The following is an 18,356-nucleotide window of genomic DNA, read 5'->3' as shown; positions in this document are numbered from 1 at the left end:
TTGACATTTACGAGTGGTTTTGGACGACATACAGTACTATACTATGACTTTATTAAGTGGTTTTGGACAACATACTATCCTATGACTTTTTTGACTGATTTTGGACGCCATACTGTATTTTGACATTTTTGAATGGTTTTGGACGACATACTATACTATGACTTTTTTGACAGATTGTTGACAACATACTATACTATGACTTTTTTGTCTCATTTTAGACGACTTACTATGCAATGACTTTTTTTGTCTCATTTTGGATGACATGCTATACTAGGACTTTTTGACTGATTTTGCACGACATACTATACTATGACATTTTTGAGCTATTTTGAACGACATACTCTATTATGACATTTTTGAATGGTTTTGGACAACATACTATACTATGACTTTTTTGACTGATTTTGGACAACATACTATACTATGACTTTTTTGACTGATTTTGGACGCCATACTGTATTTTGAAATTTTTGAATAGTTTTGGACGACATACTATTCTATGACATTTTTGAGTGATTTTGAATGACATACTTTACTATGACTTTTTTTGACAGATTGTTGACGACATACTATACAATGACTTTTTTGTCTCATTTTGGATGACATGCTGTATTAGGACTTCTTGACTGATTTTGAACGACATACTATACTATGACATTTTTGAATGGTTTTGGACAACATACTTTACTATGACTTTTTTGACTGATTTTGGACAACATACTATACTGTGACTTTTTGACTGATTTTGGGTATGCATACTGTATTTTTGACACGGAAAGAGGGTTTTGGGCGACATACTATTCTACTATGACATTTTGCGGTTGATTTTGAGCGACATACTATACTATGACATTTTTGAATGGTTTTGGACAACATACTATACTATAACATTTTTGAAGGGTTTTGGACGACATACTATACTATGACCTTTTTGTCTCATTTGGACAAATACTATACTATGACTTTTTGACTCATTTTGGACGCCATACTGTATTTTGACATTTTTTAATGGTTTTGGACGACATACTAAACTATGACATTTTTGAGCGATTTTGGACAACATACTATACTATGACTTTTTTGACTGATTTTGGACAACATACTATACTATGACTTTTTTGACTGATTTTGGACGCCATACTGTATTTTGACATTTTTTAATGGTTTTGGACGACATACTATACTATGACCTTTTTGTCTCATTTTGGACAAAATACTATACTATGACATTTTAGAGTGATTTAGAATGACATACTATACTTTGACATTTTCGAGTGGTTTTGGACGACATACTATACTATGACTTTTTTAAGTGGTTTTGGACAACATACTATACTATGACTTTTTGACTGATTTTGGACGCCATACTGTATTTTGACATTTTTGAGCGATTTTGAACGACATACTATACTATGACTTTTGTGATCTCATTTTGGACGACATACTTTACAATGACTTTTTTTGTGTCATTTTGGATGACATACTATACTACGACAATTTTGAGTGATTTTGAACGACATACTCTATACTATAACTTTTTTTGAGTGATTGTAGACGACTTACTATACTATGACCTTTTTGTCTATTTTTGTACAATATACTATACTATAACATTTTTGTGTGTTTTGGAACGACATACTTAATTCTATGACTTTTTGACTGAATTTGAACAACATACTGCACTATAATATGACTTTGACTGATTTTGGATGACATACTATATATTATGACTTTTTTGACTGATTTTGGATGACATACTATCTCTTTTTGACTGATTTTAGAAGACATTCTATACTATGACTTTTCTGACAGATTTTGGACGACATACTATACTATGACTTTTTTGTGTGATTTTTGACATGTGGAGCCAGTGGGGACATGGGAATGATACAATAAGGTTTACTTATCACAAGAAAATTATACAGATAGTTGATTCACTAAACTGATGCAAGCAGTCACTCCTTAAATAAAAATATTTCATTTTATCATAAACACTGACAATAGGCCTGTTCACATTTGTTGTGGTTTGTTTATTTATCTTTTTTATAATTATTACAAATTTACTTTGTGTTTAATATCATGTTTAATATCTCATGTGTGTGTTCTTGTTGTGCAGAAGGCAGTGGCTACGAGGAGAGCGTTTGCAATGAGGGCAGCGTCTGTGGGAGCGACTCGACCTTCTACAGACAAAGTGAAGGTGCAGACGTGTCTCAGTTTTTTTTCTTTAAACTTTAGTCGAGTCTTGGACACTTCACTGGTTCCCAAACTTGGTTTTAAGTTGATTGTTGAGAACCTGCATGTTTGAATAACCTGCATATTAAATAAAAGGTCTTCCATCAAAGATTTTTTTAAACAAATTTGATTTACATTTGCAAGTAACATTTATATAAATGTTCAACTATTTTTGAATGACTATGAAAAAATGTTGGAGTAGCCTTGAGACCAGATAATGAAACTATTAGGGATGGACATTTTAGGCAAAAATGGATATTCGATGCAGGGATCAGGACATGTTGAGCTAAGAGGAGCAGCTTCAAGATGCATTCAGTGACCCTGATAAATCCTGTCACTTCAGCTGGAGCTACAGCATATTGAGTTTAGATGCATTCAAGAATGATGTGTTTAAACAATGCAGTCAATGATAAAAGATTTCTCAGGTTTGTATCTTTTTAAATAAATTATGATTAGTCAAATTAACTGATTTATAATCAAACAAATAATGAAATAATCAGATATTCATGCCCATTCTGTCCACACAAATTAGCCTTTAACAGAGACGTAATGTAGGGGCCAGACCATCCCTCCTGTCTGTTGTGATTGCTTTGACTTGAGTTGTACGTCAATCACTGTTGAAGTAATGACTGAATGGACAAGTGACGGATGTGCTTCCTTGTTTTCAGAGCACAGCATGGCAGAGACGCTCACTGTGGCCTTGCGCGTGGCGGAGGAGGCCATAGACGAGGCCATTTCTAAAGCAGAGTTGGACACTGACAGTCAGGTTATTCACGTTTGCTCATGTCCTGTCTGTGCTAAATCCCACAGTTCATTCCTGGTGCTGCAGACAAGAGAAAGAATTGAACACTGCAAATATGTCTGTTCAGAATTCATACATAGGCAAGTAATCAGCTTATAAAGTGAGGGTGTGTGGTGCTGAATAGTTCTTTTTGTGTGTGTGTTTGTTGATCAGGAGAAGCAGAAAGAGGCTCTCTATCTGCAGGAGCACAGAGGAGAGCTCATCGAGGAACTAGCCCAAACTATTGTGCAAAAGGTAAGAAAGTATCACGAATATGATGTGATGTCTGAGCTATAAACACTCACAGATGTGAGTTTTTTATTTTAATACGAAGAACAAAAATGGAAATGTCTAGAGGGTTCTCCACACTAGGTCAGATGTAGGTCGCCAACAACTAGTGGATGACCGGGATCACACGCCCACCATTAGATGACCTGTACATAAACATGTTACTTTAGACTTTAAACGAGGATTACAATGTAACTTTAACTTGCTCAGGTTGATTTTTAACTGGATTATTCCTATATATAATTAAAGCTTTAAAACTCAAATATAAACTAAACTAAAATAAACTTTAGCTAGCTAGCTAGCTGTCTGCTTGAGACTGTTGAGATTTCTGTATCTCCTGAACGTTTCCTGAAAACACATTCCATTACTGTCTTTTTTAATTGTGTGGGGTTTTATTTAGAAGTAAATGCACCACTAATCCTGTGTCTGCATACAAAAGATCATTAGCAGCAGGAAGACTCTGGCTGACACGAGGGAAAAGAACAACCAGGACTGGCCGCTGGAACAAAACGCCGATCCTCATCATCGTCATCATCCAGCCGCCTGTGATCAAGCCTGCAGCTCTCTGAAACACCAGCCAGGCCTCTGGGTAAAACACACACCACAGTCATTTGTGTGCGCTGACCTCTGCTGGTGTAGCTGTTGAACACACTGTCGAAATAAAACACACAACAGCAGGGTGAGTGAGACTCATTTGTGTTCCGCTTTTAATTTGTCCTCCTTCTCCTTCCATCTTCAGAGGTCACACTCTGCCTCTTCACTCCTGGACGACGACTCTCCAGCGCTGATACGAGACTCTCTGCAGCCGCTGAAGAAGGAAGACAGCGAGTCCACTATGACGGCTTGGAAGAGCGCCGATAGACTAGACAACACTGGTAACGCTGAAAAAAATCCACCACAATGTAAAATTAAATGACTTTATTTCGAAACAATATTCATCTGTCAAGCTTTCAACCAGAAATCAAAAGTGGTGACTCTTACCGTTTTCTTTTACCTATTGGTTCCCATCATTGTTTGCAATTTATTTATCATTTTATTTATTAGGGCGACAACAACTTATTGATTATGAATCAATTCCTTTATTAATCTGCAATTATTTTGATAATTGAATAATCAGTTGAAGTGTTTTTTTTAGTTCTCTGATTCTTGGTTCTTTTCTCCATATCACAAAGAAATGATCAATTTTGATTGTCTTCCAAACAAATGATTACTATTAAAGCTCCTGTATTTCTCAAAGTTGCAGTGTAATAATATCTGTTGTAAGAGTTTTAGGCTTCATTATTTTTACTGTTACCATGATGGATAATAATATAACCTTATTAAATAACATTATTTCAGTCATTCTTAGATAATAATGTGATGGACTACAACATTATTAATTAATACTTAAAAGTAGAGTTCAGAGAGATGCTAGGACTTTAATTTTTTATACGTATTTCTTTAAAAACCTCCCAAAAAACACTTCTGTCAGCTAATATCTGACTTCAGTGTTGTGTCTTTATGTTGTTGCATGATTGATGTGTGTGTTTCTTTCTGTCTGTATGGTACCTGTGTGACTGTGTGTCGTCAGTGCTGCAGAGTGCAGACAGGAACTGGATCGCCCTGCAGAGCATCCAGTTGTCTCGTCCCGGTCTGTTGACCAAAAGGAAGAGCCTGGTCTACAGTGCCTTGGAGAAGGAGTCCAGTGTCGTGTCCGCTTACGAAGGTTTAGGCTCTGACAATGAAACCAAGCCTGAGTCTGACAGCTCCCAGGGCGCCGCACTCTGGGAGATCCACAAGAAGTTGACAGACTCTAACTTCAACCCACAGGGCACTCGGGTCAGGAGCCCAACTCCACGAACAGACTCCACTGATCTGCCTTCAGACTCTGATGGGAAGTGGAAACCTCACAAACCCCTGCACGCTTTTTATAAGAGGAACGACATGCCTGTGGAAGTAAGGCGAACGTCAGCGTCCAGAGGGACAAGTATCATTGATATGAACTTTAATCCAGCAGTAGCATCAGAGGAGGAGAGCAGTGTGGCTGCTGAGGTGGGAAAAGTCGGGAGATCACGGAAGAAAAGGAGGAGTAAAAAGGAGCAAGCAGCTACTTTTTCTGTGATGGTAAGAAATAATTCACGTTAAAACTGTACTGTGTCACTGCTGTTTCTCAGTCTTTCTCCCTGCACACAAGAAGAGAATCATTTCATGTTGAGACAGATGGAGGCAATGGCAACAACGTGCTGTGAGACAGCGTTTGACAAGCAATGGTAAAATGGTCTGTATCTACAGAGGTTGCTTAACACTATACTACCCATATACACGCTGCTGGCACAGCCGGCAGGAGCAACGTGGGATTAGAACACAAGACATGTAGACTAGCAGAGCTGGGAATCGAACCCACAACCTTCAATTTGGACTTGCTCTATCGCTGAGCTACTGTGAATTCTACTGCTCAAAAAAACCTTGTTGTCCAGCTGTTTGATGCGGCTTAACGAACGTAATGCATTTAGGATTAAATGTCTCAAAACCTATTATTTATGTATTTTTAAGTTGATTTCATTATGAGGTAACTTGCAAACTGCATGTCTCCTTGTCTTTCTTCTTTGATATTATTTGGACGGATGAAGTATTAGAAATGGCTCTGAAACAAGCTTCACACAAAGGCAGGAGTAATTACAAGTTTTACTTTTATAGCGTTAGCTCGGTGTACCTAATAAACTGGTACTTGCATGCGTATGAGATTGTGCCCAAATCAACACACAAACCTATATTTTGACTCTGTGCTTTCCTTTATTTATAGGAATTAAACAAAAACGATTGGTCCCAACCTTCCCCTGATGCCCCCGAACAGTTTGACCCCAAGAGTGACCTGACGGACACGGAGCTCACTTTCAAATCACGAGAGCTTTCAGGCCGAGTATGTGACTCTACTGGTAAAGAAGAACGTGACAAAGAGACGGGTTCCAGTGATGATGGACAGAGACAAGGAACTGAGGAGACCGATGGTGAAGATGAGAGGTTTTGGAAGACAGAGATGGAACTGGATGATGGAAGAATGCAAGATGATTTAGAGATAGACGAAGAAATGGAGTGCAGATTGTATAAAGTCGTTGAACACTCCAGGCTCACTTATCTTTCCTCTACTGATGACGAGTTAGACAGAGTAAACCAGAGTGAAGGAGAACTGGACGAAGACAATAACGAGCAAGAGGGACTCACTTTTAAACTCTGTCAACTGGAGAAAGAACTGAAAGCGTCTCAGTGCTCATCCACGGAAGACGAGCTGGACAGAGTTGGCGTTGAAGAGAAGGCGGGGGGTGGGAACAACGAGGAGCTGGCTGTCAAAGTGTGCAAACTGGCAAACCAAGTCAATGCCACTCAGTTTTCCTCCACAGAGGATGAGTTGGATAGAGTAGGCAGAGACGGGGAGAACGAGATAGAGGAGGAGATACTGTGGAAGTTACAGGCACAAAAAGCTGTTCAGGCAGCTCACCTACGTGATTTGAGCAGCCTCGTCGACACCACTCAGTTTTCTTCCACTGAGGACGAGCTGGACGAAGCTGAAAAGACTGAAGGAGAGAGCGATCTGAGGGTAAATGAAGGAAGGAACGAGAGCAGCTGTGATATGGAAGATGTGTGGGACACGGCAAAGGAGCGAACAGAATCCTTCACCGGTTTGAACGTGAAGATGTTTGATCTCGAAGATGCAACGTGTGAAAAAGTAACATCTGAGAATGTGCCGGACAATCACATGGAGACCAATAATGTCCAACAAGTCAAAACAGCGATCGAAGATCCTCAAAAGAGACGGTGCTTTGAAGAGACGTCAGCCAAAGTGACTGAGGATGAAATGATAGAAGAGTGTATGTGTGTAGATGCAAAAGAGACAAAGTCCATGGCAGGAGCAAAGGACACAGAAATAATCAGCTCAAACGAGACAAGAACAGAACAAGGAGATTGGGCAGAGGCTGAATGGTTGGAGGGAAATGAGGAAGAGAAGTTTCAGGAAAGCGGTGACGATCAAAGGAAATGGGAAGCAACAGCAAACAGTGACGAGGAAGATGCAGAATTTGACAGAATAATCAGCAGCATGTTGACGATGACTTTAGAGGACATGCAGGGAGAAACACTCCAGAATACAGACGCAGAATCTGGGAGAACAAATCTAGAGCTAGAAAATGCAGATGGGAGAGTTAAAATAAGTGGTTTTAACGACAAGGTCATCGTTGCACAAAGTATAAATGCATCAAAAGAGACGGGAAGTGAGAAGGAACTTCAGAGACGCTGCGATGATGTGAGGCCAGAGTCTGCCGGGAATGAAAAAATCACTGGAGACGAAACTTACAGAAAAAAGGAGAGAGGAGCGCGGATGAGCAGAAACACAAATGAGCAGCAGCACAAAGAAAGAAGAAATGTGGCCCAGCAGATGAGTACAGAGGAGGAGGAGGAGTGTAAGGACCAGAGGGATGGAAGTGGAGGAGCTGCAGCAGAGGAAGAAAGTGATGAAAAAGATGTGGCTGACAAAGAGCAGAGGAGCAAGTCTTCTCAACGTGAGGGTTTTCTGTCACCAGAGGAGATTCAACATGTAAGCACTGCTGCAGTAAATGAACTATATTATTATCTAGATTATTCTTCACTGTGCTGCAACTAACCACTTCCACCTCGTCTGCCCTGTTTCCTCGTCTCTTTCTTTTCTCTGTGTGTTGTAGTGTAGCGACATGGAACTTTACAAATGTGTTCTGGAGCAGGTGAAGAAAAACAACATATAGGAGAATGAAAACTAATATTTAATGTGGCTGAATTTACATTTCTCACTCTGCTTATATGCAACTTAATATGTTACTGCCATTGCTAATGTATTCACGTTAAAGTGTGTGAAGATGATAGAGGCTCTTCCTCCACTAAATTAAAAATACTTCAGCTTAAGTTGAGATTTATTAGGGATTTCACTTTTGAGTTTGACTAATCCATGTCATATAATAATATCAGTATAATCCAAGGGTGTTAAAGCCCCATCACCATCAGAACACTGCAATCTTTTTCATGTTTTTAAGAGTCAGTACCTTCTACGAGTTGTCTTACAAACGAGACAGAAGAAGAAGAAATGGAAAGTTCTGAACTGAAGCATTTTTGTGTGTGTGTGTTGTAGAGGTATTCAGCTGTGTCCCTGTGCAGCATCACCACTGAAGTGCTGAAGGTGCTCAATGCCACAGAGGAGCTACTGCAGGGAGTCGAGGGAGGAGACGATAACAGACTCTCCGCCATCGACGCACTGCCACCAAACACAGATGTCAAGAAGCTGGACGAACAATTCTGCAGACTGGAGGAGAACGTTAGTCTGGCTCCACTCAGTTTTTATATGATTTACCGCACACACTAACAACCTGACCTGGAACATTGTATGCAGCAAAATATAGAAGTAGGAGTGAAAGATTGCCATGATTCATTTTGGAAAACCCTTGGTGTTCATTAGTTTTTAAAGAGACTGTATTACGGTCATATTTGTATGTTTAGTTTCCCTATGCGTTCATGCTTTGGCAAACAGTAATGTGACACAATAAAACTGAGACAACACAGCGGCTAACTAGCAGTACCACATATTTCTTTCCTCACTCTTAAAGTTTCATAGGGGAGATTTTAGCTTATCTAAGTATACTATTCTGTTGGTTTACAAGCACCAATAAAGTGAGATCATCTTCACATGGTCATGTGATACTGGCTTTGCTGCAGGTGTATGTGGCGGCTGGTGCAGTGTACGGTCTGGAGGCGGAGCTGAGTGACCTCGAGGAATGTGCCAGGGGAACCAGCACCTCCACGCCCGACATGGAACTGTCCTTCCTGGAGGAGCAGGTGGCATCGGCAGCTGCCAGAGTCCAACACTCTGAATTACAGGTGGGTGGAAAATAGGACATTTTTTGAACTTGGAAGGGCAGATGGGTGAGTCATTATTTATGTTGTTGTTGTTGTTCTCGAAATTAAGTGAGCTTATGAGAAAAGCACAACCCTGTTGCAATGATATGATCTCAAAGTTACTTGACTCTAATGATCTGTAATAATCACTCCACAGTAGCTATTTGCAAAACTGAACATTATACAATTGTTTAAATGTGCTGCAGTACCTCTACAGCCCACACAATGTACTTTTTTAATACATTAAAAGGCAGTGATTTCTGCTCTAGTTTATATGAAACAGTTCAGGACATATTTGGCACTGACTGTACTAATTAAGTTCATTCTGTAGATTTGTGACATCTCTGCAAGAGTTGCTGCTTTGAGAAGTGCTGGCCTCATCGTGGACACACAGTCACACCTCACTAAGACCAGAACCACCCCAGTTCTGGTAAAGTACCTGCATGTATGTTAAGACAGTTTACCAGAACGTATCGAACATGTACATTAAAGTGTTTTTTCCAGCCCGTCACCCTGGTCTCAACAAGACAAGTGAGGAGACGATTACCTGCACCACCAGCAAAAGGTAAGATTCACATTATATGGCAAATAATCACAACATGCATTTATAGTCAGAGTAATTTTCAGTTAACAGTGTGATTCTATTTCAGAAGACAAAGAATCCTAAATCACTGAACCAGGACTGTTGCAGGTGCAGTAATGCGTTCACTGTGTGACTCTACAGGCCAGTATTTGCCTTAATTTCACTTCATTTAATGTAAGACACTATCATTATTATTATTCTTTAACTGTGCAAGAAATCACTGATTCTGGTGCCGCTTTTTCAGAAATTAGTTTATTTTCACATTGGTAAAAAAAAATTGATGTAACAGAGCAGCATTTTAAGACTTCATGAATAGGGTTACACAGTATGTAAGTGATTTTATTTATAGACTTTTTAATGCCATTAATTGTAGATTTGACATCCATGGAAAAGCTTATATTAATAATGTGTAGTGACTTAAACCAGGCAGTCATGTCTACACTTATTTTCCCTTGTGTATATAATATTGTACAGCAAAGCAAAGTGAGTGTTTAAGTATGAAAAATAAAAGAATTTGAAGCGTTGCCCCTCAGCTGAAGGTGGGTGTAATGGTGAGGATTCGACACCCAAATATCACATTCCTCCTTGTGAAGTAGGTGTGGGAATGAGAAGTGATCGCAAAACCTGAGTGAAGTAAACAAGTTTTATACAACTTAACTCCCAACTGTAATAAAAATATTCTACGGCTCAACCAGCAAACATGAAATCTGTAGTTAGAGCTTCTGTCCTTAAAGCGCTGCATCACCATTTAAGGAAGGAACGCTAACTCACATAGAGAACCAGCTCTGTCCACTGAAGCCTTCTGGGTTATGTAGTTTTTGGTCAGGAACTGTCAGAGATCAGGAAGCATTCCTTCTGATCGGGGACTATGAATCCTTCTTTCTGCTCGCTCTCTCTTCTGTCCGACATGACAAAAGACTGTTTAGGGTCAATGACCACGTTGCCGTCTTTGTCCTGACTGGGAGCTTCCACTTCTGCGTACGAGGGCCGACCAGAACCACGCCGGAACTTCATGATTGGCCAGCGTGTTGGCCGTCGCTGGGGGAGGGGAAGACACAAAAGGTCATTAACTGCACCGATTTGTACCAGTGTCACTGGTGGGCACAGTAAGAAAAGAATGAAGATATTTCTCGACTCATGGTTGAGAAGCACAATTTTTTAAAAATACTACCGCTATTCTAGTAATACAAAGTTAAATGCAAATTGGTGAGGTATTCCTTTAAAAACAACCTTTCAACTGCTTGTTAACACTAATATCTAATCAACTCAAATAACCACTCATTACAGCAGCTTTAGACTAAAACTAATTATAGATGTGTTGTGTGTGTGACCTCACTGTATTTTACCCATCAAGGGAACAGAGGAAAAAACAATTAGCAACATTGCACTTCCAATGTCCTTGATGGTAAATAATCGAATTAACAAATTTCTAATCATAAAGTAGAATGTAGTTGTACCTAGTAAAGAGGCAGCTGAGTAGGATTTAAAAGAAAAGTCCACTGTGATGAATTATTTTCATACTCAATATTCATATAAAGTTGGGACACAAAATGGAAGCACTGACCTCCATGAGGAAGAGGCTGACGCTGGATGTTGGATGGTTGTATATGTAAAAGGACGACAAGACGACCGCTGCCATGACGACCATCGTCACAACGATACCCGCGAGGAGGCCGATCTGCAGCCGCTCTTCACTCGGTCCCGTGTTATTGACGTGTCCTGCTGTACAGAGGTGAAGACGACTAATCACTGACCTGTGACCTCTATCAGGTCATGGTTGTAGTTCCTGGACTTTGTGAGCCTGTACATTTGAAACATAATTTTTTTTCTTTTACAAATATACATCTAAGTAGATAAAACTTGACTTACGTGCTTCATTGATGTGGAACAAGATCTTTCCATCGTCTACAAATACAAAAAAAAAATTACATTCAGTATCAATCTCGACATCTCAGAGGGAAAAATAAAACTGTTATTACTGTAGAACTTTTGATGTTGACTACAGTCATTTTGTTAGTGGAAGTCCTGAGCAGGGCCAAGTGAGCCGCAAAATCCCAGAGGAATCAAATCTACAGTGTTTATGGGTTTTTTTCCCCTGTATTAAATATCACAAGGGACTTTATATTAATTTAAGCGTGCTGCTGTAATAATACTCTTGGGATCAATGAGTTGCATCTGTCCGTCTATTGAAACAAAAACAAGGTTCTACAGCAGCAGACTGATGTGAAAGCCTGCTGTGCCACTCACTCACTCACACAGAGATAAGCACACACTGCTCAGGACTTGGATTGGTGGAGTCAAGTATGGATTTGTTTTGTGAATTATGCTTTTATTATGCTCTACATATGTAAGCATGAGTAACGGATTACCATCAGGTCTGAAAAACAACTGCTGCCTCATCCTTGGGGTCAATTTCAAGTAAAAACTACTCGACTAACAGCAGCTGTACACTCGTTAGAGGACGTTACAAACAGCCAGTGAAAAAACAAAACAAAAATACAGTGTTTCCCTGACACAACAACAGCGTGATGCACATACAGTACATCGAGTCATCCCTCAGCAGCTGAGGACACTACGCAGTATTTAACATGCCACTGTATACACTCAGCAATGATCTAACAGATGCCTGGGAAATAGCTGACCCTCGGAATGTGAGACCTTACAGAAAACAAGGGGCGTGGATAACTGCAACAACAACACCACATTAATTCACCAGGTGGTAATGACGTCTACCCTGTCCCTAAATTTAGATCTGTGGAATTACTCTAAAAAACAAACTGATGTTTAACATTTGTCAGCTTACCGTCTGTGGGATTGCTGTTTGAAGGCTGTGGAGCTAACGTGCTGCTGGGTGTTGAGGGGTCGGTGGCGGTGGATGTCGTGCTCAGGAGGTTGGAGGTGACGCTGGAAATCCTCTGCTGCACAGGAGTCTCTGTGACGGGAGTGAGAATCGTGCGGCGAGACGTGCCGTTCGTGACGTCAGGACTGTGGAGGCACCGGGGATCCCTTCTCTTTGGGGAAAAGAAACATGGGTATCATCGTTTGTGCAGAGGCACAGAAATGTGAATCAGCTGTATGTTAATTGAACGTCATATTAACCTCCTCTGGACAGCCGAGGTCGACCCAGTCCTGTCTGTTACGATCAAAGCCACTGGAGCATCTGAGAATGGAAGTAAATATTGACATTTAGAATGTGGAAACATTTAAACTGAGCCTCAAGGTGGAAAAGGATGATTTTTTTATTTTATTTTGCACATGTTTGTTTATGCTCCAATAAAGAAGGGAAATGTGAATAAGAAATGTGTTTACAATATGGAGTAAATGTACACATTTTTGCCGTGTGATGAATAAATGATACGCTACAGTGCAAGTTTAAAGTACTTAACTGCAGTGATGGAAACCCTTCATCTTATTTAACACCCTTAAATAAGGGTTTTTATATTAATGGAAAGGTTATAATTTGACAACTTTATGATCACAAAAAAAAAAAAAACACACATCTAAAATAGGCAACAACAAAACAATACAGCAACACAACCTACATAGCCAGATATTAAGGAATACTTTGTATTACTAGAATAGGGGTAGTATTTTTGGAAAAATTGTGCTTCCCAACCATGAGTTGAGAAATATCTTCATTCTTTTCTTTGTTACGTGGCCACCAGTGACATTAAGTCCGAGCCTTGAAACTGCTACGCTAATTCCGAACTTTTTAGATCCACTCGTAGGGGGACAAGACCTCATTCCCAGAATGTAAACAGTGTCCGCCATCTTTGCTAACAGTTATGCTAACAGGACCAAGTGTCACCGGTTTGCCATGTAACAAAATAAGGAAGATATTTCTTGACTTAGGGGAAACTGAGGTTGGGAAGCACAATTTTTCAAAAATAATACAACTATTTTAGTAATACAACACTAAATGCAAATGGGTGAAGTATTCCTTTAATAGGTTTCTTGCACTTTTCCAGTTAACCTTTGCAGTCGACTGCACCAGCTGCAGTTAAAGCCAATGGGAGACGTGACGCACGGACCACAGCTGGAGAACTGGAGACACGCTGAGAGACAGGAAACCATGGAGACATGAGGGAGAAAAAAGTGTTTAGCTCCTGAAATAAAAACCTGAATGCTACTTAAGTTGCAACTGATTGTACAAGTAAAATGAAGAGTTTGTAAACAATAACAATGAGTTAAATCTGTGTCTTAGCAGTACCTTTGGAAATTGATCAACTTACTAGGGAGTGGTATAATCTCCACACATGTAGAGTTGGAGATTTTGGACTTAAGGATGTCAACTTTGTGATACTCATAGATGGTTCTCCTCCTAACATCTGCAATGTGACAAAGAGGATATCATGGTCTTAGCTGTGAATGACTTGCAAAAAACTTATGACAAATCTGCTTCTTACTGGGAATCTGCTCTATCTCATGAAGCACCACAAAAGCATCCGATAAGCCCACTTTGACAGGGTGATTGTCAGTGCTGATGTCGCCGATGTCGATTGGAATCTATAAAAGAAATAAATAACTGATTAGTTTTGCTTTGACAGGAGCCCACGAAAAAAAGAAAAAGTCAGTCACCTCTTTGTATGCAAAGACGATCCGTCCGTCACTGTGGAGAACGGCCTGGAAGGTAAACGTCCCCAGACTGACGTCCTGGAGGGGAACACGGTTCCACTGAACCACCAGTGCAGTTCCTGATGATGTGCAGACGTGGTACATTTCATAAACAAAGAATGTACAAGCAGCTAAAACTAAATGACAATAAGATGACGGGAATGCTAACCATTATCAAAGTAAAACACAGTAGAGTTTTTGGAAAGGCTTGGGTCAAAGTTTGCCATCAGAGGAGCGATGTACTGAGTCGCTGTGAGCAGACGGTGGATGATCTCTCCTGTGTAAATGAAACCTGCAAGCAACAAACATGCAGATTTCACCATTAGTCATTTTTCATGGTGATCTAAGAGTCCCTCCCTCCAAAGTGCTTCACTCAGGTTCAATTCTGTTTGTTGTAAGCAGATCCTCAGCAAGCAAAAAAAAATTAATGAATAAAAAAATATGCTTAAGTTGCTTTTCTCACAGTTTTCTTGGACACTCTCTAGCTGTACATTTAAAATGGGGAAATAGTGTAAAAACTATGAAAATTCATCCTAAATCCATAAAATGTTGCTCAAAACAGAGAAGATCTCAAACATTCTCTGCTTTGTATCTGTGAGACAGACGTGCCGGTGACTAACCTCCGCTTGTCACTGTGATTTCTTTCAGAAAATGTCCGTAGAAAGGAAAGTCAAAGGAAAGATTCACTCGCTGGAAGCAAACACAGACAAAGTCAAACATCAACTGTGTGTGAAAGATGGTCAGCGACCGTGGTTACATCAGTGTTTCCCACAGGCTGAGATTGTACATGTGGAGGTGGGACAGCACAGCCTGTGACTGACGCAGAGAAGAGTCTAACCTCCGGTTTGTTTTTTCTTCTGTAGATACAATTACCACAGATGCTCACTGAACTGACTCACATACAAGCTATCACTGCACTTTACACAAAATAAACTACCTATTGTCCCATTTATGACACACAGGTATGACGTCATACCTCGGCCTGTCTGTGGGTGCTGGACAGGAAGCCGCGGACCTTCCACTCGTCCTCCTCCATCTCATCAACATTCACCCACAGCTCTTTACCAGCTGCGTCTCCAGGGCCGTAGATTTTAGATGTGTAGTAGGCGTGATCGGTGTCCTGGTGGAAAAACGAGGCGCACACCATGTTTCAAGAGCTCACCTAATAAAATCTATGTTTGTAAATGACTCACTCCAGCTGCACCACAAATCGATTGTTTCAGCTCTAATCCTAAATATCTCAGGTCATTCTTCCCTGCTGCTATAACATGTTACCTGTGGTTTACTAAGAGTAGAGCATGTTGTACAGTCTATGTGCAATTTAACCCAACTGGTGCAATATCTCATATGTAATATGGTTTTACACTGTAGCTACTAATCTCATAATGTATACAGTATATTCTGATTACTTTATGTATGGAGATGTCGACTAAAGATTAGAAACAGAATAGACTATACATTGTACATTGGTAGATGTGAAAATGCATGTTAATTATGTATTACCTTTACCTTGTTTGCTGCTGTGACAAATAAAGGATGTTTCTTGTGTAAACCTACCACTATCTGAGTAGAATTGTCATGTCCTTCTTGCATCATCAGGTCGAGGTCGGACTCCTCTGGTTGGTGCTGGTCTCTGTAGTGGTTCCTCTTATCAGCAGACCACTCAGGAGCCACAGTCCTGGGCCTGGACGGCCACCTCCTCTCGCTGGACTCGGGACTCTCCGTGTTTCCATGCAGGCCTCGCTCCGGCAGGTCACTGTGGTCAAGTCCTGTGGGGTAAAAGAGGCAACAATATTAAAAAAATAAATAAAACAAAAACTAAATAATATAATGTTGTGTTAATCATGTTAAACTGATTATCATAGTAATAGTATTTTGTAGGGCTTAAACATTTAAATTATTAATCAGTTACTAAATTAATAGTTAACTATTTTGATAATCTAATAATTGGTTTGAGTGCTGTCGTTTTCCTATTCCTAAATCATACATTTACAATAAAGCATTCTGGAAATACATAGCATTATTTCAACAAAATTTTTTTACATAATTATTATATATAAAATTTGTTATTCGTTTCGTATCATTAGAGATACAATAAATTTCAGACGTAAAAACAAACGAGAGAAAACACTGAATCTAAAAGGTTTTCCTGGTTTCTCCAGAAACTTTAACCCACATCTGCCCAATCTACCCAAATATACATTATATACATTATATCATAGCATGCAGCCGTAATATCCTCAATCCCACTAAAAATTCAATTTTAAATTAAAGAAAAACTGGGAGATTTAACGTATATGTTGCAACAACTTCATCATTCCCATCAGATCAAATTGTGCAGCTTTTGAACACATCTTTGATTATTTTTCTATTTTATAATTAACTTTCTGCTGACAGTTCAGTATGATAAACAAACATAATGCAGAGTTGGCTGCTTTATTGTGCAACACAAGAATGGGGATGAACAGACATAATATTCATTAATTAACACAGTTGAACAGAACCTTATTTTACTGCTTTTTCATTGGACATATAATCAACACAACCTCAACTATTTTCTCCATCAAAGTAATGGTTGTATTAATATACATTTAAGTAGTGAATGAGTATATACTGGAATTAGAGCTTGAGAAAAACGGGTACACAGCATATTGTATGATTTGATATTAAGTATGACCACATTAAAGCTACTTGAAGGAGGAAATAAATAGGAGAAACATCAAGTAAAGTTATTTCAGAGTCTTATTTTCCACATGCAACCAGACATGGACAGTTCCTGAGTGTGTGTGCCATGTGGGAAACATGCGGTCATCCCGGCCCTGCAGCGACAACAGTGCATCCTGACTTCTCTCTTCACAGCACAGGGTGAAAGCATGCTTCACATTCTTCACACCTGCAGATCCAGGAACCAGGCATGTGAGGCCGCAGTGTGTGTGTGTGTGTGTACACTAAAGTCATTCTAAAGTATATTTTAGTAGCACTTTTATCAAAACCCGAGGACAGTAACTGTATCACTGGCTCTCAGTCAACTCACCAACTGTATCATTGCCCTCTGTTGCTCTTTGTTTCCCTTTAGTTTTTCCACAGAGAATTGATAACGCACACAAACACAACGACACATCTGACAACAATTACACTGGTAATTAATTAGAGCGTAATCACCTCCTCCTTCATATAAAACTATCTCCACCTAGTGGATGGATGTATTAACAGAAACGCTGCCATCAAAGAGACATGAAGCCAAATATTGCTCCCGCAGTAAAAGCAGAGGTTGGTTTAGATTTGTGTTCATAATTAACATTAGTGACTCTTTAAATACATTTCGAGAATAGTTCATGTCACCTTACTTGATACTATAACATACCATCGCCATTATCATGACTTGTTTTCATATTTTATATACTGATTGCTTAGTTATATATCACGTATTTATTAATTTTTAATATACATTTCAATATAAAATATATAGAAACGACTCAAAAACACTGAGCTTATAAATGTTTCCTTTTCTACACACCTGTACAATTTTCTAGCTCCTATTTGTTTTGCAAATTGACCTTGTGTTTACAGCGTTATTCCAAAAACAACAACATATTTCTTGGTAAATGACTCACCCGTGGCAGGTTTGAGCTTCATCGTGGAGCTTATTTGAAAGTGGAAAACGATGAGCACTCCTGCAATCACATGACTCGTCTTCTGCACCGCCATCCTTCTTCTGACTGACTGCCAGTGTGCACACGGGGGGAAAAACTGTGAGAATTCAATAAAGAAAAAAGAAACAGGCGTATAATGTAAACTTAATTGTTTCCGTCGCTTCGCAGTGAGCTTCTCCTCTCGTTAACGTCCATGTTAAAGTCAACTGTGCGTCTGTTCACTGCAGCTCCGAGTGTGAAGCTACGACGCCTTCACGTGCTGTCGTAACTTTCACTATTATAAACAAGTGTTTTCTTTTTTTAAAACATAGGG

General features: G+C 39.6%; 2 protein-coding genes across 2 annotated transcripts in view; one reads left to right on the top strand and one right to left on the bottom strand.

Moving 5' to 3' along the window:
* The window catches only part of LOC122770070 (rab effector MyRIP-like), a 22,419-nt gene extending 12,119 nt beyond the window's left edge, over window positions 1–10,300 (top strand). Inside the window, exons 5-16 of the mRNA XM_044027075.1 lie at window positions 2,117–2,197; window positions 2,901–2,998; window positions 3,188–3,268; window positions 3,741–3,890; window positions 4,041–4,176; window positions 4,872–5,404; window positions 6,084–7,868; window positions 8,433–8,615; window positions 9,014–9,175; window positions 9,525–9,623; window positions 9,698–9,758; window positions 9,844–10,300. Coding sequence (XP_043883010.1) covers window positions 2,117–2,197; window positions 2,901–2,998; window positions 3,188–3,268; window positions 3,741–3,890; window positions 4,041–4,176; window positions 4,872–5,404; window positions 6,084–7,868; window positions 8,433–8,615; window positions 9,014–9,175; window positions 9,525–9,623; window positions 9,698–9,758; window positions 9,844–9,860 — 3,386 coding nt within the window. The 3' untranslated portion in view covers window positions 9,861–10,300. The remainder of the gene's footprint in view (window positions 1–2,116; window positions 2,198–2,900; window positions 2,999–3,187; window positions 3,269–3,740; window positions 3,891–4,040; window positions 4,177–4,871; window positions 5,405–6,083; window positions 7,869–8,432; window positions 8,616–9,013; window positions 9,176–9,524; window positions 9,624–9,697; window positions 9,759–9,843) is intronic.
* On the bottom strand, window positions 10,007–18,356 carry LOC122769909 (plexin domain-containing protein 2-like). The gene is made up of 14 exons (XM_044026843.1): window positions 18,005–18,356; window positions 15,948–16,159; window positions 15,367–15,510; window positions 15,011–15,080; window positions 14,560–14,682; window positions 14,355–14,470; window positions 14,183–14,282; window positions 14,009–14,104; window positions 13,750–13,831; window positions 12,876–12,936; window positions 12,580–12,787; window positions 11,646–11,681; window positions 11,341–11,498; window positions 10,007–10,814 (listed from the first exon to the last, which is right to left on the bottom strand). The coding sequence occupies exons 1-14, from the start codon at window positions 18,096–18,098 to the stop codon at window positions 10,599–10,601; spliced, it is 1,716 nt and encodes a 571-aa protein (XP_043882778.1). The 5' UTR covers window positions 18,099–18,356; the 3' UTR covers window positions 10,007–10,598.

The sequence above is a fragment of the Solea senegalensis genome, linkage group LG1, assembly GCF_019176455.1.
Source record: "Solea senegalensis isolate Sse05_10M linkage group LG1, IFAPA_SoseM_1, whole genome shotgun sequence".
Classification (NCBI taxonomy): Eukaryota; Metazoa; Chordata; class Actinopteri; order Pleuronectiformes; family Soleidae; genus Solea; species Solea senegalensis.
This window is presented reverse-complemented; position numbering and strand designations above follow the sequence as displayed.

What these genes read in the sequence shown, in the direction of transcription:
- LOC122769909 (XM_044026843.1), bottom strand. Translation starts at nt 18,098, where the DNA reads ATGGCGGTGCAGAAGACGAGTCATGTGATTGCAGGAGTGCTCATCGTT. An exon ending in TGAGATAGAGCAGATTCCCA is followed by an intron (nt 14,105 to 14,182) that starts GTAAGAAGCAGA and finishes GTCACATTGCAG; the next exon opens with ATGTTAGGAGGAGAACCATC. An exon ending in AAACAGCAATCCCACAGACG is followed by an intron (nt 11,682 to 12,579) that starts GTAAGCTGACAA and finishes TTGTATTTGTAG; the next exon opens with ACGATGGAAAGATCTTGTTC.